A 23,132-nucleotide genomic window follows, 5' to 3' on the forward strand; every position below is an offset into this window, starting at 1 on the left:
TGTTCTAGCTGCATTAGCCCAACATCACTATTCCAGCCACCCTGCCCAGTTTTCAGTAACCAGAAGGGAATAAAGGGAAGGAAAATGGGTCCCCTGTACCTTTAAGCATATTTTCTAGAGGTTTTATATATCAATCCTGCTTATACTGAATTAGTCAGAATTTATTCCTATAGTTATTTTTTGCTGCAAGAGAGGCTGGGAAATCTAGTCTTATCTAGACTGTGTGTGCCCAGCTAAGAACTCGATCACTGTCAGTCACTGCCCCAAGACTCATCTAACGCTGTGCCCGAGAATGTGTTAGGCTGCTGAGTCTGCAGCTGTCCTTCTCAGAGGATCCTTCTCCATAAGTTTTGGGTAACTATCTTATCTAACTTACCACCCTTGTATACCAGGTGTAGCTAAGTGTCCCCTCCTGATTTTAGGAAGAAAAGCCAAATGTGAATCTTCCCAATTCCAGTGCACAAATGGCCGCTGTATCACACTGTTGTGGAAATGTGATGGGGACGAAGACTGCGCTGACGGCAGTGATGAAAAGAACTGTGGTAAGTGACAAATCTGACAGTCCCATTTGCCACCTCAGTAGGACTTATGCATGTTATTGAAAAGTAATGTCATCTTAGTTTCTACAAAGATATTCAAGTTCCTGAAAATGGAATCTGCTTCTAAGACTTCCTTTGAACCAAATGCAAAGATTCTATCCTGCCTGGTCTAGAGGGATATAATTGAATGTTTGACACGGGGTTATCAACTTGAGTACGGAATGCTGAAGATAAAGTGGAGTGCCTATCAAATGACAGGACCTGGTTTATCTTAGTTCAGGCAAACATTTGGTATGGGAAGCTAGGAGAAGGGAGGGGAAGACCAGAAGTGGAGAGCAACAGAAGATTGCTTAGAACAGACTTTCTTTTTCAAATTGTCAAATGGATCTTATCCCCACAAAAAAAGAAAGCCGCAAACAATAAATTTCCCCTGAAGTTTCAGGAGATTAATTAACTCTTGGCACAGAAACCACAAGCCAGCACCGATCAAAGATCAGATAAGAATTTTTTTTCATTCTCTGCCTACAATAGATAATAATTCTAAAGCATTAGACAGGATGAAAGACATCACTCCCAAAACAATGGGGATATACCATCGTACTCAATGATCAGCATCTGTCAGAAGACCATTTGTGTTTGTCTGTTTATGCAGTCTGTGTAACCTCATGTCAAGGCAGAACAGCTGAGAACTGTAGGTTCTCATGTAGGTAACATGAATACATGCTGAAGTTTGCTTTATGACCCCTCTGTTCTATATTGTAAAAATCCTGAAACAATGTTGTGTGTGAATGCCAGTAATAACATTGTCATTTGCCTTTTAAAAGATGTTATATAGAGGCCCTGCCTGGTTGGCTCAGCGGTAGAGCGTCGGCCCGGTGTGTGGAAGTTCCGGGTTCGATTCCCGGCCAGGGCACACAGGAGAAGCGCCCATCTGCTTCTCCACCCCTCCCCCTCTCCTTCCTCTCTGTCTCTCTCTTCCCTTCCCACAGCCAAGGCTCCATTGGAGTAAAGTTGGCCCAGGTGTGAGAATGGCTCCATAGCCTCCACCTCAGGCGCTAGAATGGCTCCGACTGCAGCGGAGCAATGCCCCAGAGTGACCCAGCATTGCCCCCTAGTGGGCATGCCGGTGGATCCCCAACGGGCACATGCAGGAGTCTGTCTGCCTGTCCCCCTCCCCTGCCCACTTCTCACTTTGGAAAAATATATAAAAAAAGAAGTTATATATAGATGTCCACTATACAAACTAGAAATACAGAAGAAAAAATAGCTTAATGTAGATTTCATCAATTGCCATCTTGTTACATTACCTACATCTTCATGCATCATTACTAAAATGTTATATTGCAGACATTGTGGCTGACTGTCCTAAGCTTGAGATCTCAGAGCAATACTGTGATGTTTTCATGCCAATCTGTGGATTGGTAGCTCTTTTGGAAGTATAAGAAATTCATTCTACAGTCTTGGGGAAGAAACTCCTCTCCAGTGTCAAGACCAAAAATACTGTATTTCCCCATGTGTAAGATGCTCCCGTGTATAAGATGCACATTAATTATTGGGCCCCAAATTTAAAAAATGTATTATAGAAAGTTATTGAACTCAAGTTTTATTCATCATAAAATTTATACAACTCCTCATCACTGTCAAAACCCCCACCCATTAGCTTGTCCTCATCTGTGTCTGGTGAAGAATCACTGTCTTCATATATTGCCTCGTCCTCAATTCTACCAATGGCATTTGAAATGCCATGACCACTGTGTAAGACCCACCCAGTTTTTAAACCACAAATTTTTTTGAAAAGGGGTGTGTCCTATACATGGAGAAATACAGTGGTTCTCCTGTACAACACTTTTCCATCATTTGTATTCTAATATTAAGATTTTTCATCTACTCTATAAGACATTAAGTTCCATGCTATTTCTGGATTATCTAGGTAATAAAATTCCCTCACTAAATACAGTATCCCATTAGTAGAACCTCACTCTTGTCAACTGTTCTCTTGCTGTAAATAACAGTTCCTCCTCTAGTTTAGACTTACTGGTTTGGCAAAAAAAACCCACCTTTTTTTTGTTTTCTTTTTTTTTCTGAAGTTGGAAACGGGGAGGCAGTCAGACAGACTCCCACATGTGCTCCACCAGGATCCACCCAGCATGCCCACCAGGGGAGCGATGCTCTGCCCATCTTGGGGCGTTGCTCTGTCGCAGCCAGAGCCATTCTAGCGCCTGAGGCAGAGGCCATGGAGCCATCCTCAGCGCCCGGGCCAACTTTGCTCCAATGGAGCCTTGGCTGTGGGAGGGGAAGAGAGAGACAGAGAGGAAGGAGAGGGGAAGGGGTGGAGAAGCAGATGGGCGCTTCTCCTGTGTGCCCTGGCTGGGAATCAAACCCAGGACTCCTGAACACCAGGCCAACACTCTATCACTGAGCCAACTGGCCAGGGCCAAAAAACCCTTTTTTTCTGTTAGAAAGTAATTGTTCCCTTCATGTTTGGGAAGTCTCTTACCATCTGACTAACTCAGTAATGGCAAGTCAGCTGAAAGCTGACAATTTGCTGAAAACTTGAAAGGGATGAGTCAAGTTAGGGGTTTAAACTAGGTGCAACTCTCAGTAGAGAGTGCCCTAAACAGGAGGGCCACTCAACTTTAACCTCTGATATTGGAAATGGGGGGAGACAGTGATTAGAGTCTATTTCTAGTAGAAACTAACCTGGGTTATCTTAGGGTTTATCATTGACTTTTCCTAAAATAGTCTTTGCATAAATAACTTCTGGCACATAGCAGGAGGGTTTGGAAGAGATGAGAAAGATGTTGATACAATCAAGATCATACAAGGTGTGAAAAATTAAATATTTCTTGGCCAGAATTTGTCCCTACATCCCAGGTATGAAAGTAGAGCAGGAAGTGGGAGCGTCGCTCAGGGAAGCTCTCATCTTATCTTATTTTGAGATGTTCTGATGGGAAAATCTACACAATTACTTAATATTTATAAAATCACTTCCTATTTTTCCTGTCCACACTCTTGATACTAAACTCGGTTATAGTTTCAGCAGGGCTCTTTCTTTAACCATGTGAATTAGTATATTTAGTCAACTTCAGCTTGGTTTCCATGAGCCATGTGTTCCTATTGGTCCCAGTAACTCATTATTTTGGGTTAGGATGAGCTAATTAATCAGTGACTTAAATACCCTAAGCATGTAACTGATGGCTGTCTTCCCCTACAGCACATCTAAATTTCCATCTCAAGTTACCCTCCAAGTCTATGTGCAGAATGAGGAAAGATAAACTCTAGCAGTTTGTCTGTTCCTATTTGTCTTTTGCTCATCTGTCTCTATTTATCCTTTGCTCAAACACTTTGTAGTTCAGCCCAATATTTCCTATAATATTTTATACTTCTTCTTTCCTTCCTTCCTTCCTTCCTTCCTTCCTTCCTTCCTTCCTTCCTTCCTTCCTTCCTTCCTTCTTTCCTTCCTTTCCTTTCCTTTTTTTTTTTTGACAGAGACAGAGAGAAAGTCAGAGAGAGGGACAGACAGGAACAAACAGACAGGAAGGGAAAGAGAAGACAAGCATCAATTCTTCATTAGTTGTTCATTGATTGCTTTCTCATATGGGCCTTGACTGGGCAGCTACAGCAGAGTGAGTGACCCCTTGTTCAAGCCAGTGACCTTGGGCTCAAGCCAGTAACCTCAGGCTTCAAGCCAGTGACCTTTGGGCTCAAGCCAGTGACCATGGGGTCATGTCTATGGTCCCACACTCAAGCCAGCGACCCCTCACTCAAGTTGGATGAGCCCACCCCCAAGCCAGCGACCTCAGGGTTTTGAACTTGGGTCCTCCTGTGTCTCATTCTGACTCTCTATCCACTGCACCACTGCCTGGTCAGGCTATTTTATGTTTCTTAAAGTCATGTGGTAAAAGTCATGTAAAAGTCTTTACAACCAAACATTCACTACTCCCTTTTGCAACTGGCTCTGCAGTCCACCCCTGCACCCCTCCCCACTCCCATAAACACACATGCTCAGGAGAATAAGGACCTTGGATGTTGCTTAAATGTTAACACTGGGGTTTCAGTATTTCAGTGATTTTAGAAACAGGTGTGAATCTGGAGCTAACATGACCTTTCTTGTTTCCTTGGTTATACAATTCAAGAAGATAAATAAGGAGATAAATAATCATTTTGGAGTCATCATAATTCCTTACCTTGAGTTCTAGAAATTGACTCTAACCAGAGTATCCCTCTCATTTAGGACACTCTGAACTCTGAGAGATATACCTAGTTTAAACCCCTGACTGGAAGTGGTTCCTTTCAAAGTTACAAAAACTTGTCAGCTTTCAGTTGACTTACCCTTACAGAATATTTATTAGAGATAAATAAATTTAAACTAGCAATTCAGATAGAAGGTATAGGCACATGGGTAAGGAAGAATATAGTCTGAGAAATATGAATCTAGATTATCCCCTGGGGCTACTTTTTAAGACACTTCTTACCCTCTGACTTCCTTATGGGTAGGGTGACCAAGCTGCTTGGTTTACTTTGGACCTTCCTGGTTTATGCTTATCTTCCTGATATAATTAACAGTGTCCTCTTTCTACTGAGATTGTTCCAACTTGGTCAACAAATTGCATGGTCACCCTAATTATAGGAGAAAAGACCTGCCCTGGTAAGAATTAGTAGCAGAATTGATACCTGCAGGCTGTCTTAACTCAAGTAGTTAGATATGGATATTGACAGCTTCCATAGCAGCTTCAGTCACTTTGAGCTGGTTGATGTTAGCCCACCCTAGATTCTAAACATGACCTCTCCTATACTTGGATTCAAGCTTTCTCTATTATTTACTGGATGGGTTCCTCTGCTTCAGCTGACCTGTAGGGGTGACAGTATTCAGTACTGGGGCTTCATCAATTATACTATGATCCAGTCACAGGATGGAATGCTTGGCTGTTAAACTGATGGACTTGAATAATTTGGAAGGAATGCATGAAGAGAATGAAACTATTACCTATATCAACATCATAAACCAGACAAGAATTGGAAGGGGCCTTGGCTTGTTGGTTCAGTGGATAGAGTGTGAGCCTGGCATGCAGACGCCCCAGGTTCAATCCCCAGTCAGGCCACACAGGAGAAGTGATTGTCTGCTTCTCTTTCCCTCCCTCTCCCTCTTCTCTCTCTTCCTCTCTCACAGCCAGTGGCTCAGCTGGTCAATTGGTCTGACAGCCTCAGGAGCTGAGGATAGCTCTGTTTATTCAAGCATTGGCCCCAGATGGCAGTTGTCGGGTGAATCCTGGTCTGAGCATGCAGGAATCTGTCTATCTCTCCACACATATGCATATACACACTTGAAAAAAAAAAAAGAATTGGAAGGAATCCCTGGGTTGTAAGATAATGGAAAATGTTTGTCTTACCTTGACTTCAGTATCCTCTAACTCTCTCAGATAAGTGCCTTTCTCTTCTGGGGAGCATGGGGACTTCTGTAAGGTTCTCCTGAATATTGGCAGTTTGGTGCTAATTATTGACTCAGGTTTATTTTGCAAATAAAACATATCAAAATGCACTTTTACCCCATTGGGAATATAGAGCTCTTGGGTAAGTGACTTCAACTTTAACCCTGCAAATGAACTTCCATAGTGAAGAAGACATGTGCTGAGTCTGACTTTGTGTGCAACAATGGCCAATGTGTCCCCAGCCGATGGCAGTGTGATGGGGATCCCGACTGTGAAGATGGTTCTGATGAAAGCCCAGAACAGTGCCGTGAGTGTGACTTGCTTTGTACTTGAACTTTGAACTTTTCTAAGCTGTTCTATGTCTCATAGTTCTAAGTATTGTTAATTCAATACTTGTTATTAGTTTTCCTTTGACTTTGTAAAGTGTAGGCCAATTGAATCCACAGTCAGTCAAGTCATTAACAGTTGATCAGTGTCCTTTTAAGAATGACCTCCCTAGTTTAACAAGACTGACGTTCTCTTGGGTAGCTTTACTATTGGATATTCAAGACTGAAGCCAGTAGATTTCATTAAGAACTCCTTGACTAGGTGCACAGTTTTCAAATGTTTGATAAGTTGAATCTGAGCAGATGGTACTCGGCCCTGGAAGCTATGTCAAGATCTGAGGTCCTTGTAGGCCAAGTACAAGCTTATAGATGCACAGCTTCTCATGTTATGAAAAAAAAAATCTATTACTGAAGAGGTAATTAGATATAGGATGATAGAGTGATTTTGAACAAACTATTAAAGTAGGAAGCTTATAGCTTGTTTTAAAATAAATTTCATAGTTGTTCAAATGTATATTTGTGTTCTTAGGCCAATATTCAGGGGAAAGTCTATGAGATGGTAGAGGAAAATGATTTGGGATGATTTGAATGCTAACATGAAGAAAGTATCAGAGTTCATTTTCAGGCAGTAGAGACCTGTCGAAGCACTAAAACTGGAGAACTAATGAACAAAGTTTCAGTCTGGAAAAATGGTTACCAAAAAAATCAAGCAGAAAGGAAAATAAATGTGTGCTACCAATTTTCTAGACAGGAAGTAAGTGGAGTAATGAGAATGTTGGTCAAGGCAGGTGAGCTACCACAGACAAAGACAGGTTCCATAATGATTCAGCCCAAAGTGTTAGTAGAGGATAACCCAGTAAAGTCAAAATGTAGGGGATGCCCCTACTTGACAAAATGTAAATCTGATGGAGGTTGTAAATGAGGCCTGAAAAGGACTCTAGAAAGAAGACTTCATGGGTTTTAGACCACCTGGCCTTTAGTGAAGTTGGGATTAGATATCTGGGTGTGCCATTTGATACCTAACAGATAAATAATGGTCAAGGAGCAGATCAGCCAATAAAGCAAACTATGCCAAGTAGAACAAAAGCCAGAACTGGGCATGCCACGGAACTTTGAAGGAGTAACAAGATCAAGGCTCTCAGGTGTACTACCAGGCAGCATAGGTTGGCATAACTTCTAAGCAGTGGAGTCGGCAAATGATCTACCTGGGTTTCAACTAGTATGTTGAATTTCCCGTGTGCCAGGCCACTGAGTTGCAGGTGTACACTGCCAAGCAGCACAGGAGCAGTGACTTTACACTGATGCATCTGGAGGCTCTTTTGAGACTGTATATCATCAACAGATATGAGAACGTGCCGCATAAATGAAATCAGCTGTGGCGCCCATTCTACTCAGTGTATCCCAGTGTCCTGGAGATGTGATGGTGAAAATGATTGTGACAGTGGAGAAGATGAAGAAAACTGTGGTAAGAAGATCAGTGTTGAGTGGCTTATCCCAAAGACCCTTTTGCTCCAAGAAGGGTGGGCAGGGGAAGCTAATTTAGGCGCAAAGAAGCAGTTAGTCAACTTGCTTTTCAGTGACCTCATTATCTGCTCAACCACTTGTCCATCATACCTACTCTAAAAGTCTGAAGGATGTTTCCATTGTGACTGACCATTGCTTACTTGGGTGTTTCTTCTAGAGAAATATACATGAAAAGGGAAGTCAGTCAAGGCACTTACATGTAGAAGCAGCTCGGTGAAGCACCAAATATGTATGCATCTGTCTCTGGTACAACAGCAGTTTCTGGGCCTTCCTCACTTTGGCCCAACACCAGAAGGGGAGTAGGGTCAGCAAACACATGCCTAGGTTTAAATTGGAGCTTCCTTTTGAAATAAATTACTTCAGTATTGTACAAGCATCTTTTAGCCCCCCCCCCAACCAGATTCTATTTTAACCCTTTCAGAAGTTAAACTGACACTGAAGTGTTCATTAACATAGTGTAGCTGATGTTGCCAAAATACTCTATCCAACTAGTGGTACCTCTGTCACAGTTTCTACTGTAAAAGCCTGCTCTGTTTCCTACCCTTTTATGCTTCTGTTCTTGGGCAATAAATGCTACACGTTAAAGGTGAGGCTCTGGGAAAATCTCTAGGTTGAACAAACATTGTGTTGAATGTTCTTTCAAGCTACCGCCCTTTTTATAGGGCCTCTAGAACTACACTCCCCTGGAGCACAGTCCTTGTGATGCAGTCATGTACATGTGAGCTGAGGGTACTTGCAGTTGAAACAAGACTTGTCTATACAAATTACCTTCCGAGGTCAATACCACTGCACCTAGTCCAATGAGTTTTGGTGTTTAATTCCAGAATTGAGCTTTATTTATTGGTAAGCCCTGGAGCTGCCTGTATTTCCCTCTTAACTCTAGACTTTGCTTCCCAAGAGAGTCGTGGTCTCTACCCTAATTACCAAAAAATTGTAACCTTAATTCATTTGACTGGATTTGGAATCAAAGTACAAACTGGTTTAACTTTGACTCTGACTAGCTTATCATTATTAGCATTCCTGGGTGCTAGATTGCAATTCCAGCCCTTGAAATGCCTTTCTAAAACTTTGAAGTATTTAAGACCTGTCATTCTTTTTTTTTTTTTTTTTTATTAATAATTTTATTTTTTTAATGGGGTGACATCAATAAATCAGGATACATATATTCAAAGATAACAAGTCCAGGTTATCTTGTCGTTCAATTATGTTGCATACCCACCACCCAAAGTCAGATTGTCCTCTGTCACCTCCTATCTTGTTTTCTTTGTGCCCCTCCCCACCCCCTATCCCTCTCCCATTCCCCCCCTCCCCCCCGTAACCACCACACTCTTATCAATGTCTCTTAGTTTCACTATTATGTCCCACCTACGTATGGAATAATACAGTTCCTGTTTTTTTCTGATTTACTTATTTCGCTTCGTATCATGTTATCAAGATCCCACCATTTTGCTGTAAATGTTCCGATGTCATCATTTCTTATGGCTGAGTAGTATTCCATAGTGTATATGTGCCACATCTTCTTTATCCAGTCATCTATTGATGGGCTTTTTGGTTGTTTCCATGTCCTGGCCACTGTGAACAATGCTGCAATAAACATGGGGCTGTATGTGTCTTTACGTATCAATGTTTCTGAGTTTTGGGGATATATACCCAGTAGAGGGATTGCTGGGTAAGACCTGTTATTCTTGATCCTCACTTGAAGGATCTAAAGAGAAGGAGCCATGTATGGTGTTATAACATAATGGCTCCTTTTTGGTGATAGTGTCATAATGTTTATTATAAGTATATGTTTGCCTGAATACCTGATACAAGATAGTCTCAGGTAATGATACGGCCTGGCCTGATAAGCAGCATGTCTACTTAAAGGTAACTCAGTCTCTGTTTCCAAAATGAAATTCCTTATTTAAGTTATTTATTGACCATTTCTTGTAAGTGTCCATTGTGGCTCTCATCTCAAATTAATTTCTGGTCTTCAGCTCTTTTCTTGGTTCTTTATTTCTGTTCTTATTCGAGTGTCCCTGCATCTTTTACATGGTGAGACTGTTTCTAATATTCCAGGAACTGGCATATTGATATCATTACACTTGAGCTTTTAAATTAAGCTAGAAAGCTAAGATTCATGATCAAAGATCTGCAGGTTAGATTTGGGGACAAAGGTCTTGAAAGGACCTGTCCTGGTACACTTTCAGTGGGGCATCCTCTTTCTCAATAGGCAACATCACATGTAGCTCTGATGAGTTCACTTGCTCCAGTGGCCGCTGCATCTCCAGGAATTTTGTATGCAATGGCCAGGATGATTGTAACGACGGCAGCGATGAGCTCAACTGTGCCCCACCGTCCTGTGGCACCCACGAGTTCCAGTGCAGCGCCTCCTCCTGCATCCCCATCAGCTGGATGTGTGACAATGATGCGGACTGCTCGGACCAGTCTGATGAGTCCCTGGAACAGTGCGGCCGCCAGCCAGTGATACACACCAAGTGCCCAGCCAGCGAGGTGCAGTGTGGCTCTGGAGAGTGTATCCACAAGAAGTGGCGATGTGATGGAGATCCTGACTGCAAGGACGGCAGTGACGAGGTCAACTGTCGTAAGTACCATTCTTATCCGTATGGCACATTCAGTTCTCTTCCACGTACCCACTGTGGACACTTTGGCTGGCTTCATTTCACGGTGTTCCTTCCCTTTGTAGCTTCTAGAACCTGCCGACCTGACCAATTTGAGTGTGAGGATGGCAGCTGCATCCATGGCAGCAGGCAGTGTAATGGTATCCGAGACTGTGTCGATGGCTCTGATGAAGTCAACTGCAAAAATGGTAAGGGCCTCTTCTTGTGGGCCTGTCAGGGGACTGTTCTGATCGACCCACTAATGCAGGGGTCTCAAACTCGCGGCCCGCCGAACAATTTTGTGCAGCCCGCAGACTGTTATCAACTGCAGTAAGAAAAGTGTTGCGTAACAGTTGCCTTTTGTAGACCTAGTGCGGCCCGCCGAACAGCTGTGATCTTGCTCTGCGGCCCACATGCTGAGTTCAGTTTGAGACCCCTGCTTAATGGAATCTCTATTCTGTGTTTCTCTTGTAGTCAATCAGTGCTTGGGCCCTGGGAAGTTCAAGTGCAGAAGTGGGGAATGCATAGATATCATTAAAGTATGTAACCAGGAACAGGACTGCAGGGACTGGAGTGACGAACCCCTGAAAGAATGCCGTAAGTGAAGGGGTGGCTTAAGAACAGAGTTGGTAAGACTAATTAGATCAGTTGTAGCTGTTATTTGGACCCTGCCTAGTTTGTAGTTAAATTTCTTTTAATGAACAGTTCAATTGTTGGTCTTAAGAGTGAATTTTTATGACTTAAAGCCCAAGCAGTGACCACTAGTTTTTAACTGACTTCCTTAAAGATAACTGATCAGTAATAGAGAAACCTGATCAAATCCTGCTTAACCAACTGGCCAGTAAAATGGGTTCTATTTTTCTTTCAGTACACCCTAAGATGCATATCTATAAGAAAAATTGTTAAATCTTCGAAAAGTCATAGATTTGACCAGACTAATTCAATAAGTTATCACAGATAGCCAGGATTTTAAATGTTACTAGAATAGATGTCAATTTGGAATATGTTGTTGAATAACTGTACTACTTTTTTATTTCAGACGTAAATGAATGCTTGGTTAATAATGGTGGATGTTCCCATATCTGCAGAGACCTAGTGATAGGCTATGAATGTGATTGTGCAGCTGGTTTTGAACTGATAGATAGAAAAACCTGTGGAGGTGAGTCAAAGAAGAGAGCCTAAGCCCAGGGGGTGATGGGAAAGGATAGTATATTGCCATAGGTTATCTAGGAATAGCAAGACTAATTCTAATTTCCCTCCTAGATATTGATGAGTGCCAAAATCCGGGAATCTGCAGTCAAATTTGTATCAACTTAAAAGGCGGTTACAAGTGTGAATGTAGTCGTGGTTATCAAATGGATCTTGCTACTGGCGTGTGCAAGGCAGTAGGTAAATGGACTTGGACTGGTGTTGGTCTGGTACCTTTATTAGAAAGTGATCATGAAATGTACTGCCAAAGAATACAGTAGTCAAACAATATGAAATTAAAATAGTACTTGAGAGCAATGCTACTAAAACTCACAGTGCAGTATTTATGTATCATACTATATAGGTTAAATAGAGATCATTTTCCCAGACTCATCTTGGTCAGTTCCTTTTGCACATAAGACCATGAATATCTTCCAGGTTTGCTTACTTTCTGCTTCTGAAACTTGAATGCAATTCATATATGTAACTTATTTGTCAGCCGCCTTATTGTTGGATGCTGTGACCCCAGAACTACCTTCTTAAATAATGGGAAACACTTGCTGGTCCCAGGGGCATGGACTCCATCCAGCAAGAGTACTTCCGAGGTGTTCAGCAATGGCTTCACTTTTACGTGTTCCTCTCTGTTGGGAGGAGGTAACTTAGAAGGACTTTGCCTTCTTACAGCGCAACTAAATAAACTTGAGTCCTGTCTTGCAGGCAAAGAGCCAAGTCTGATCTTCACTAATCGAAGAGACATCAGGAAGATTGGCTTAGAGAGGAAAGAATACATCCAACTAGTTGAACAGCTAAGAAATACTGTGGCTCTAGATGCTGACATTGCTGCTCAGAAACTATTCTGGGCTGATCTAAGCCAAAAGGCCATCTTCAGGTAACTTTCAATTTCATTCTTGGTGTGTTGGCCTTTGGGAAGGTTTGGAGAAATTTCTTTTGTCTCAATCTAGCATCTAAAGCTGGAAATAGTAGATCTAAACACTGATTCCTTAACTTTTAAATTACTATCAGTTCCTCATTAGAAATTAGGAGCTACCTATCAAGTAAAAGATAGCTACCCCTGTAAAATTATAAGAGATAACATCTTAATTCCTCCTATTTTCTCCCCTTTCTCTACAATTAGTTGAGAACTGTTTATGATTGCTACAAATAAAAATGGTAATGCAGCTTTTTCTTAATGGGAACTATATACACTCAGATGATGGCTACCTACTGAAACAAATAGCTTCATTTAGAATTGTATGAGTCTTACATACAAAATACATGGAGCAAGTAGATACCTATATTAATGTTAATTTTAGTGTTAGTAAGCAACACAGTTAAATAATTTGAGTAGTGAGCAGTGTTGTTAGAGTTCTTTCTGAACAAAGTTGTTGACAATTTTGTAAGCAGAAAATCCATCCTCCCGACTCTGATGGTGTCAAACTCTTAAATTTCTTGTGACCTATTCTGTTACAGTGCCTCAATTGATGACAAGGTTGGTAGACATGTTAAAATGATCGACAATGTCTATAATCCTGCAGCCATTGCTGTTGATTGGGTGTACAAGACCATCTACTGGACTGATGCGGCTTCTAAGACTATTTCCGTAGCTACCCTAGATGGAACCAAGAGGAAGTTGCTGTTTAACTCTGACTTGCGAGAGCCTGCTTCCATAGCTGTGGACCCCTTGTCTGGGTTTGTATTCTGTCTTTTTTTATCACATAACCATTTGGGTGCTGTCTGCAGAGGCCAGGAGCTTTCCTCATGCCTGAAGTAGAACTGAATTATCAGCTGCCCACAAGAAAGAATTGTGGTTTAAGATGTTGTGGTGCCATGGTTGTACAACCCCAGGAGGGCCCCACCTATATGACAGGCCCTCCCAAGATAGTATGACTGCTGGTTGATGTTAAGAAAACCTTTCTAATCTAGTACATCAATTGCTACACAAGTTATTTTTAATTTTTGTCTAAATGCTTTGTCAGCTTAGCTCTGGATGATCTAACCTAAGTATTAGTGTGAATTGGGAGGATGTTGGTAACCACATTACCTCAAGGCTTTCATCTAGATGTGCAAGTTGTCCGAAAATCCAAGTGAAATCAGTAGACCTCTCTAGAAACACTTTTCACTGAGGGGTTTCCTAAATTGACACTAAATAACATAAAATAAAAACAACAAAGGAGGCTAAGCCTGCGGTAATCCAATCTAGCCCCTGGGCAACCCACTAGCATACAGTCAGCTCCCCTGCTATCAAACTTAACCTGTTCGTCTTCACCCTCTGAAAGAATTTGCCTTTTAAAAACAAAATATATAACTTGTGACTTTTGACTGATTTAAATACATTAATATAGTTAATGAACTTGTAGATTTTTAATGGTAACGTTTACTTACGTGGAACATAATTTATAGCTTGAAATGTTACTATATATTTGTCATAATTAATCTCTAGAGTTCTCTGTTCACTCTTTGAACATTTCTTCTAAGCTATAATTTCATTTGTTCTAAACCACTGAGGCTTATACCTAATTTAACTCTTCCCAGATTTGTGTACTGGTCAGACTGGGGTGAACCAGCTAAAATAGAAAAAGCGGGAATGAATGGATTTGATAGACGGCCGCTGGTGACAGTGGATATTCAGTGGCCCAATGGAATCACACTTGGTATGTATGTTCTTCCTACACTGACTACCAATTCAACAGTCTTCACAGAGTTTTAACTTATCTCCATAGTTAATTCTGGATGACAGCAGGCAAGTTTATACCTGTGAATTGGATGAAAATAACTGAGCAATACATATGGGATGGTGAATTTACATTACCTACTCCGTATTGACTAGCTTTTCTAAGTGACACAAATCTTGGGATTTGGTAACGCTAAGCTTAATATGCCTAGCACAGGTACCTTAGCATTTTCTGAATTATAGGCATCAGTTTTCTTCTGGCTCATAAAGGTAGAGTAACGAAATGCTAGCTTCTTTAAAAACATCTATCATATGACCAACATTTCTTAACTCAGTTAATTTGAGAATCTTAGGCAGCTCTTTAGTTTCCAAAAATGAATGTAGGGATCTATTCATGCTACTTCATGAGATCTGTGGAATCCCATTTCAGAATCCTGCTGGAGAAGGAACCATGCAAATAAAATATTGGATTCCTTAGATATTTTAAATGGAAGCCAGAACAATACTGACTTTATACAATGAAGTTCTTTTCCTGCCTAGACCTTATAAAAAGCCGTCTCTATTGGCTTGATTCCAAGTTGCACATGTTATCCAGTGTGGACTTGAACGGCCAAGATCGTAGGATAGTGCTAAAGTCTCTGGAGTTCCTAGCTCATCCTCTTGCAGTAACGATATTTGAGGTAAGATGCATGCCTCGCATCTAAGTATATACTTTTGAGTTACTTTAGCACCTTGGGGAGAAAGAACAGGCAGGGGGAAGGGCAGAGGAGCATGCCTTGAGAAGCTGCTTTAACTTAAAACCTGGGGCAATTAGATACTTATTCCTTGTAGCAGTGTAAGACACCTGAACTTGCATCTCTTAGAGTTTTACATGCAGTATTCCAGACCAGCCTTAAATAAATTTGGTCCGTTAAAATGCCAGTAAATAATAATGACCTTAGTTAGATAGTGACTTGAGTTAATCCTACATGTGTATGCTAATTTGGGGGTTCTGTTTTAGGATCGTGTCTACTGGATAGATGGGGAAAATGAAGCAGTCTATGGTGCCAATAAATTCACTGGGTCGGAGCTGGCCACTCTAGTTAACAACCTTAATGATGCCCAAGACATCATTGTCTATCATGAACTTGTACAGCCGTCAGGTAACTTGGGAAAGCAGGGCCCTTCATGGCTATTTTAAGGGTAGGAGTATGTCAAACTGTTTGCTAGGTATCAGTAGCTCTTTAGTAATTCAGCTTGCTCTAAAATGGAACTTTCCCTTCCTATACCCTACCAAACACTTCAGACCTGGTGTTTGGTATACTGTTTTATTTCTGACTTCCCAGTAAAAGGGCTTTAGAACTTTAGCTCTCAACTTTCCTTCCATCCCTCTATGTTTAATCTTTTATTCCAGCCTTCTCCATATCCCCTTGGCCTTTATTCCCTCTTGTTAAGACTATGACACTAGCCTCCAAGGTAGCCACAATCTTTCCCTTCCTCCACCCCTGTGACACATCTTATATAGGATTGTGTAGATGCTCAAACACATCTGGTCATACTATCTCCTGCTCAAAAATAACCTGACTAGTTCTATCTAACTGAAACTCTTAACATCAAACTAAAAAGTTTTTCACAGTGAAGGAAACTACCAACAAAACAAAAAGACGACCTACTGAGTGGGAGAAAGTATTAGCAAATGATACATCCAATAAGGGTTATAAATAAGTCATACAACCTAACATTAAAAAAGCCAATTTAAAATATGAACAGATGACCTGAATAAACATTTCTCCCAAGACAACATACAGATGGCCAACAGACTATGAAAAGATGCTCAACATCACTAATCATCACAGAAATGCAAATTAAAGCCACAATCAGGTATCACCTCACACCTTTCAGGATGGTGGCTGTCATGGATAAATCAACAAACAACAAGTGTTGGAGAGAATGTGGAAAAAAGAGAACTCTTGTGTACTGTTGGTAGGGTTGTAAATTAGTATAGCCATATGGAAAACAGTATGGAAATTCCTCAAAAAAATTAAAAATAGAGCTGCCACATGATTCAGCAATTCCACTTCTGGGTAAATACCCAGAAGAAAACAAAAACACTAATTCAAAAAGATAAAACACCCCTATGTCCATTTCCATATTTCTAGTAATAGCCAAAATATGGGAGCAATCTAAATGTCCATCAATAGATGAATGGATAAAGAAAACGATACACACACACATACACACACACAATGAAATATTATTCAGCTATGAGTCAGAATAAAGTCTTACCATTTGAGACAACATGGATGAATCTAGAGGATATTATGCTAAGGGAAACCAGAGAAAGACAAATATCATATGATTTCACTAATATGTGGAATCAAAAAGACAAAATAAATGACTAAACATAAACAGGCCCATAGATACAGAAGAGAACAAGCAGATGGTTGCCAAAGGCAGGTCTAGGCAGGATAAATTTTTTAAAGTCTATTATGTCACAGGTACAGTTCCAGGCCCTGGAGATATAAAGTTGAAAAGACTGAGCATTTGAATCCATAGAATAGAATGCTCACAGTTTCTCAAGTGGCCCTAAAGCACATTCATTAAAAGAGAGAGAGAGAGAGAACCTAGGAGTAAGTCTTCATAAATTAACCCTGGGTCAATGATTTCTAATATATGATAACAAAAGCACAAATGACAAAAGAAATGGATAAATTGAACTTCATCAGAATTTTTTTAGGTGGGAGGATGGGAGATAGTGATACAGGCTCCTGCAAGCACTCTACTGGGACCCATGCTGCAACCCCATCATGGGCCAATGCTTGAATATCAAGCTATTTTTAGTGCCTGAGGCTGTTGTACTCCAACGGAGCCATCCTCAGCGCCCAGGGTCAAGCTTGAACCAATTCAAGCCACTGGCTGCAGGAGGGGAAGAGGGAGAAGCAGATGGTTGCTCTCCTGCATGCTCTGACTGGGAGTCAAACCCAGAATTGCCATATGCCAGGTCAATGCTCTATCCACTGAGCTGCCAGCAAGGGCCTACATCAGAATTTTTAAAGTATTTTTTTTTTATTTTTACTATTTTAGAGAGAGAGAGGAAGGAGAGAGATGAGAAGCATCAATTCATAGCTACTTCACTTTAATTGTTCATTGATTGCTTCTCATATATGCCTTGACCCAGGAGCTCAAGCCAAACAAGTGACTCCTTGCTTAAGTGACCTTTGGGCTCAAGCCATTGACTTTAGGGCTCAAGCCAGCAACCTTGGGATTGTGTTGATGATCTCGTGCCGGAGCCAGCAACCCTGTGCTCAAGTTGATGAGCCCATGCTCAAGCTGGCAACCTCAGGGTTTTAAACCAGTGACCTCTGTGTTCCAGATTGATGCTCTATCCACTGAGCCACCACCAGTCAGGCCATCAGAATTTGTAAAAATTTTGTAATTTTAAGTGTGCTATCAAAAAAGTGAAAAAGCAACCCAAGAGTGGGAGCAAATATTTGCAAATCATAAAGCCAATAAGAACCTATTACATAGAATATATAAAGGACTCTTACAACTCAAAAATAAAAGGCAAATATATCAATTATAATTGATAAGTATTTGAATTGACATTTATCCAAAGAGGCTCTATATGTCCAATAAGTACATGAAAAGATGCTCAAAACCTATAGTCATTAGAAAAGTACAATGACTAAGCCACAGTGAGGTGTACTTCACAAACCTTAATACTGCTAAATGAAAGAAGAGAGTTTGAAAAGACCACATACTGTGTACCCACATTTATATGACACCTTGGAAAAGGGAAAACTATAGAGATAGTAAACAAATTAGTATTTACCAGTGGCTTAAGAGAGCAAGACTGACTAAGTGAAGGGAAACTATGTGTGTATGATGGGAAGGGTATATATATATATATGAATTGAATGAATGAAATCCGTAAACCTCCATATAACTGGGTCCTTCCATTTTGTGGGAACAAAATAAGATAAGGCCAGGAGAACATGCTTATCTCCTTCCTCTGAGCCTTCACTACAAGTGTTGGACCAATGAGTGTGGCTCCTGGTCACTCTCCTCCATTCTCTACCTGCTCCCTCATCATCTATCTGTTTAAGGCAGATGACTCTTGTTTCACTTCCAAGAAGTTTCTTTGGATCTGTGGAGTCCTTAGAGTATCCTGCCTGTGCCCTTATATGTATTCTTCATTGGTATGAAGAAGGTTTGACAGAATGGACAAGTTTAGGCTTCTTGGAAACCAGGATTCATGTTTTCAGCATCTAGAATAGAACTTTATGTATGTAACAGGCACTGGAATACTTATTTTAAAGGACTTTTGTTTATGACCAGGTAAAAATTGGTGCAAAGAAGACATGGAGAATGGAGGATGTGAATACCTGTGCCTGCCAGCACCACAGATTAATGACCACTCTCCAAAATACACTTGTTCCTGTCCCAATGGGTTCTATCTGCAAGAAAACGGCCGGCAGTGCCAAAGTAAGGCTTTTTATTTTCTATTCACAAGCAGGACATACAATACACAATAGGATAAGATACTAGCTATAAACCTAGCCTGGATTTTAAGAATTCTGTTTTAATTAACTCTTGGAATAGATTTAAGAATATACCTGGTACTGTTGCATACTAGGTATTCATGCCATTACTTCAGAACTGACCTTTAACTCATGTCAACATTAGATGAGTCTCAGTGTTTTTTAACCACTGGTCTGCAGACCTGTCCACCAGAAATTTTGTATCAGTCTGTGAAAGAGTTTACCTCCCTGATGCTGTATGAAGATTATAGACTCAATGATCTTAGTCAAATTTGCTTGTGCACAAGGTGTTTTCTGCCTTAACTGTCCCTGAAATAATTCTCCTATTTTCACCTGTTCCAAGTGTAAAAAGGTTGAAAACCACGGCTAGATGACACTTTAGTCAGAGCATTAATGTGCCTCCTACTGATTTGTGACAGTCCCATAACAGCACTGAGCTAGCCAACTTGCAGATAACAGAACAAAGCAATAACATTTTACTCCAATGAGAGAGGCCTGAAATGATGCTAAAAGAAGGTTGTGGTTACAGGAAACATCATGGCCCCAGTGGATGACACTATCTTAAGCTCTCACTTAAATAGGACTTTCATTTTAGTCTTCTGTTCTTAGCTTTTGATTATGTGGCAAACTCAAATTGCATATTGTGAGCAAGGAACTCATATTGTGAGGTTTTTATTAGTTCTGTTTTCAAGAGCATTTCTTATCACTTTCAGGAGCCTGGACATTGCTTAGAGGGGTCATGAAGTATGGTTGTGCATCTTTCTGAATTATCAAATTTCACATACTGACTCTTCTGCCCAAAGTCTCATGTATCTGAAAACTGCTTGTTTCAGTTTTGATACATCCACCGTACAACTTAGTTCAGCAGGGGTGTGTCTATTTTCTGTGGTGTCAAAATAACCTATAACAGGGCTTGTCTGGACTAAACAGCTAGTCACTCTGGAACCTTGGCATTAACCAGGTTCTTGGTTTTATAATTCAGGTACTACAACTACTGTGACTTACAGTGAGACAAAAGATACCAACACAGGAGATATTTCTCCCACTAGTGGACTAGTTCCTGGAGGTATTGGGTTCATTCAATATTGCAAACTGTTAATATCAACTAACAGCCACATTCTTTGTGTCTATTACTTAAATAATTAATAAAGCTTTTAACTACTAGTTCTGCCCTGATTGGTAACCTACATTTACAACTCTAAAGACTAAGAACCTGCAAATCTTAGCCTGACCTGACTTACTAAGGGTTGTGTTAGAGAATTGTTAATGAAACGGCTATTATAGCATATAACTCGCAAATACTTCTAGATCAGTTTTGCTGGTATGCAATTGTAGTAGATACTGAACATCAATGATGGGTGTAGGGGCATGAGGCTCTCTATCAGTTGGGTGCATTTCTAAGTCTGAAATCAGATCCTTCTAAACTGATTCTTTTTATTCTCCTATAGGGATCAATGTGACCACAGCAGTATCGGAGGTCAGTGTTCCCCCAAAAGGAACTTCGGCTGCCTGGGCCATCCTTCCCCTCTGTAAGTAGGGCCTTTATATATCTGTATCCCATGAACTTCTTAGATATTAGATGGACACAGTTCATCTAGCAACAGCCCTCCCATGGCCCATTGTACTATCATAGCACTTGTGACACTGAATTACATTTGCTTCTGCCCCAACATGGCACACTGATTTGAGAGTCCATACCTTTCTCTTTAGTGGTACCCTTTCCACAGTGACTGGCAGTGACAAATGTTCAGCTATTATTGCTTTCTACTTCAGAATGGTTAGTCTGGCTTACCCCCTTTCACAAAAGTCCCCTTAAGTAAAGAACACACTTCTATTCCCCTTCGAAATATATATACTGCTTCATACTGAGGAGGTGCACAATGCTTAAATGCTTTCTTGAGGAACTATGGGACTCGTAGAGAGTAAATTAAAAATAGTTGGGAATTTTTAAGTCCAAGAAGAAGAATCTCATGAGGCTTGTGAATTCTAAGGCACTATTCTATCATGGCCTCTTTATCCTAAATTATTGGATTCCAAACTTAGCTAACACACTGGGAGGATCACTTGAAGAAGCTTCTGAAATTTTAATTCCACCAGCCTGAGGAAGGGCCCAGGACACTACACTTGCCCAGAGGGATGTACGGAGCTCAGCACCAGTCTGTAAAATAACACTTAACCCCTGGTCTGAACTTGTTTTAAGCTCCTGGCTCATTTATATTCTAATTTCTAGTAATTCCCAACTGCATAAAACATGAAACTTTTATGAATGTCAATTATAATGGATTTGTGAACATGATCTTTTTACTATGTTTTGAGACTAGAGCTTGCTTAGTGACCTTCTAACTTTTTTCAGTGCTCTTAGCAATGGCAGCAGTAGGTGGCTACTTGATGTGGAGGAACTGGCAACACAAGAACATGAAAAGCATGAACTTTGACAATCCTGTGTATCTGAAGACCACTGAAGAGGACCTGTCAATAGACATTGGTAGACACAGTGCTTCTGTTGGACACACATACCCAGCAGTAAGTCAGCTTTATGTCTTTTTACCCCATGACCTACAGTAAGACTTTTTGGAAGAGAGACCACTAACTCAAGCTATGGCACCCTGGGCTAGGAAGAGCCAGTGGGATCATGGAACCACCAAACACTTCCTCTACTGGAGATTAGACAGTGTAGCCTATAGGAAGGAGAGTCGGTCAGTCAGTAGATAAGCATCTTCCCCATACAGAATAAGTAAGTCAACTTCAGGTCATCACTATACTATTTGAGATATATTTGATGATAGAAACTGCATGTACATGTTTGCATGAACCAAGTAGCTCCTCTTTGAACTGTTAAGTCAGTTGCCTACTGAATACTTAAAAGCAAATTAGCATATTACATATAGGAGAACTGGCTCAAAGTCAGTGTATTGAGCAAAATTCTTTGGGCCAAAATTACCTAATGCTTGAAAGTGTCCTATCCCACCTAGAGTAGTAGTCAGTCACTTGTTCATTAACTGAAACCAAAATGGAGTATTTGGCCATCACTTATGGAACAGTCTGAACAAAACAAGTACTGAGCACTCCCTCTCAAGCTCTCCAGTAAAACAAAGAATGGTAGCTGAATCATGACACACATGTGTCTTTTCACATTTTTTTTCTGGGACTTACAATCACTAAATAGAACAGGCAGAATCAGTCACACTATTTCCTCTCTCTACCAAGAGAGAAGATTCAAGTTAAAATGCATTACTGACACAACTCAGTAGTGTTTTGGATTTGACTTTTCTACTCTGCACCTTTGATTTCTGAATGACCAACTCAAAAGCAAGGTTCATTATAGAGACAAGAGTTGCTACCAATGAGTGGTCACCTAGCTTACTCCATACTTTTTCTTCTCCACAGATATCAGTTGTAAGCACAGATGATGATCTAGCCTGACTTCTGAGACAAATCTGGCCTTTGAGGTCTAAACCAGTAATACCCCAGTTTGAAATGGTAACCGAGCCAGCAGCTGAAGCCTCTTCTTCCTCCAGTCCGAAAGAACATCAAGATACCTTTGGGTGGATCAAGCCCGTGTACTTGACCATTTTTATATGACTTTCATAAATATTCCTGTCCACATTCTGCTTCAGCTTTGGATGTGGTTACCTGTAACCCTTGAATTTCTAGACAGTATTGCCACCTGTGGCCAAATATGCACTTTCCCTAGAAAGCCATATTCCAGCAATGAAACTTGTGCTATAGTGTATACCATCTGTACATACATTGTATAGGCCATCTGTAAATATCCCGGAGAACAATCACTATTCTTAAGCACTTTGAAAATATTTCTATGTAAATTATTGTAAACTTTTTCAATGGTTGGGACAATGGCAATAGGATAAAACGGGTTACTAAGAAGAAATTGCCAAAAAATTTGTAAACTAATTTTATACCTATGAATGAAATCTTTGACCTCAGTGGAGAGTTTCAAAGACTGAGTGTTCAAACTACTGTACATTTTTTTTGAAGTGCTAAAAAAAATTAAACTAAGCGGCTTAACCATGGTTTGTGCCTATTCCTCTAGGAAAAACTCTACACAGCCTGAGCACTAGCAAATGTTCTGAATGTATACACTGTAGATCTTGATGTTGTATAACTAAGCCTATGATTTAGCTAGTTTTTTTTATTATAACCAAACACTAGAATTTCTTTTACTTAAGAGAAGGTTTCTTTTCTTATTAATTTGTTTCCTAATCTAGAAACATATGCTAAGATTTCTATCAATTCAGCTTCTCCATACTTAAATCTCAGTTTTCCTGGTTAGAAGGACAAGGACCTTCTAAGGCAGGGGTCCCCAAACTTTTTACA

At 40.5% G+C, this 23,132-nt stretch overlaps 1 protein-coding gene across 2 annotated transcripts in view; it reads left to right on the forward strand.

Annotated features, from left to right (window-relative positions):
• Positions 1-22,828, forward strand: part of VLDLR (very low density lipoprotein receptor) — a 34,278-nt gene extending 11,450 nt beyond the window's left edge. Inside the window, exons 2-19 of one of the 2 annotated variants that reach the window (XM_066257167.1) lie at positions 423-542; positions 6,153-6,275; positions 7,637-7,759; positions 10,031-10,402; positions 10,505-10,627; positions 10,893-11,015; positions 11,458-11,577; positions 11,682-11,807; positions 12,324-12,495; positions 13,077-13,295; positions 14,139-14,257; positions 14,818-14,957; positions 15,278-15,419; positions 18,595-18,741; positions 19,780-19,863; positions 20,246-20,326; positions 21,151-21,320; positions 22,185-22,828. In XM_066257167.1, coding sequence (XP_066113264.1) covers positions 423-542; positions 6,153-6,275; positions 7,637-7,759; positions 10,031-10,402; positions 10,505-10,627; positions 10,893-11,015; positions 11,458-11,577; positions 11,682-11,807; positions 12,324-12,495; positions 13,077-13,295; positions 14,139-14,257; positions 14,818-14,957; positions 15,278-15,419; positions 18,595-18,741; positions 19,780-19,863; positions 20,246-20,326; positions 21,151-21,320; positions 22,185-22,220 — 2,540 coding nt within the window. In that variant the 3' untranslated portion in view covers positions 22,221-22,828. The remainder of the gene's footprint in view (positions 1-422; positions 543-6,152; positions 6,276-7,636; positions 7,760-10,030; positions 10,403-10,504; positions 10,628-10,892; positions 11,016-11,457; positions 11,578-11,681; positions 11,808-12,323; positions 12,496-13,076; positions 13,296-14,138; positions 14,258-14,817; positions 14,958-15,277; positions 15,420-18,594; positions 18,742-19,779; positions 19,864-20,245; positions 20,327-21,150; positions 21,321-22,184) is intronic. The other variant, XM_066257168.1, reaches the window with a different exon arrangement.
• Positions 22,829-23,132: the final 304 nt, after the last annotated feature.

The sequence above is a fragment of the Saccopteryx bilineata genome, chromosome 2 (genome assembly GCF_036850765.1).
Source record: "Saccopteryx bilineata isolate mSacBil1 chromosome 2, mSacBil1_pri_phased_curated, whole genome shotgun sequence".
In the NCBI taxonomy this organism is placed as follows: Eukaryota; Metazoa; Chordata; class Mammalia; order Chiroptera; family Emballonuridae; genus Saccopteryx; species Saccopteryx bilineata.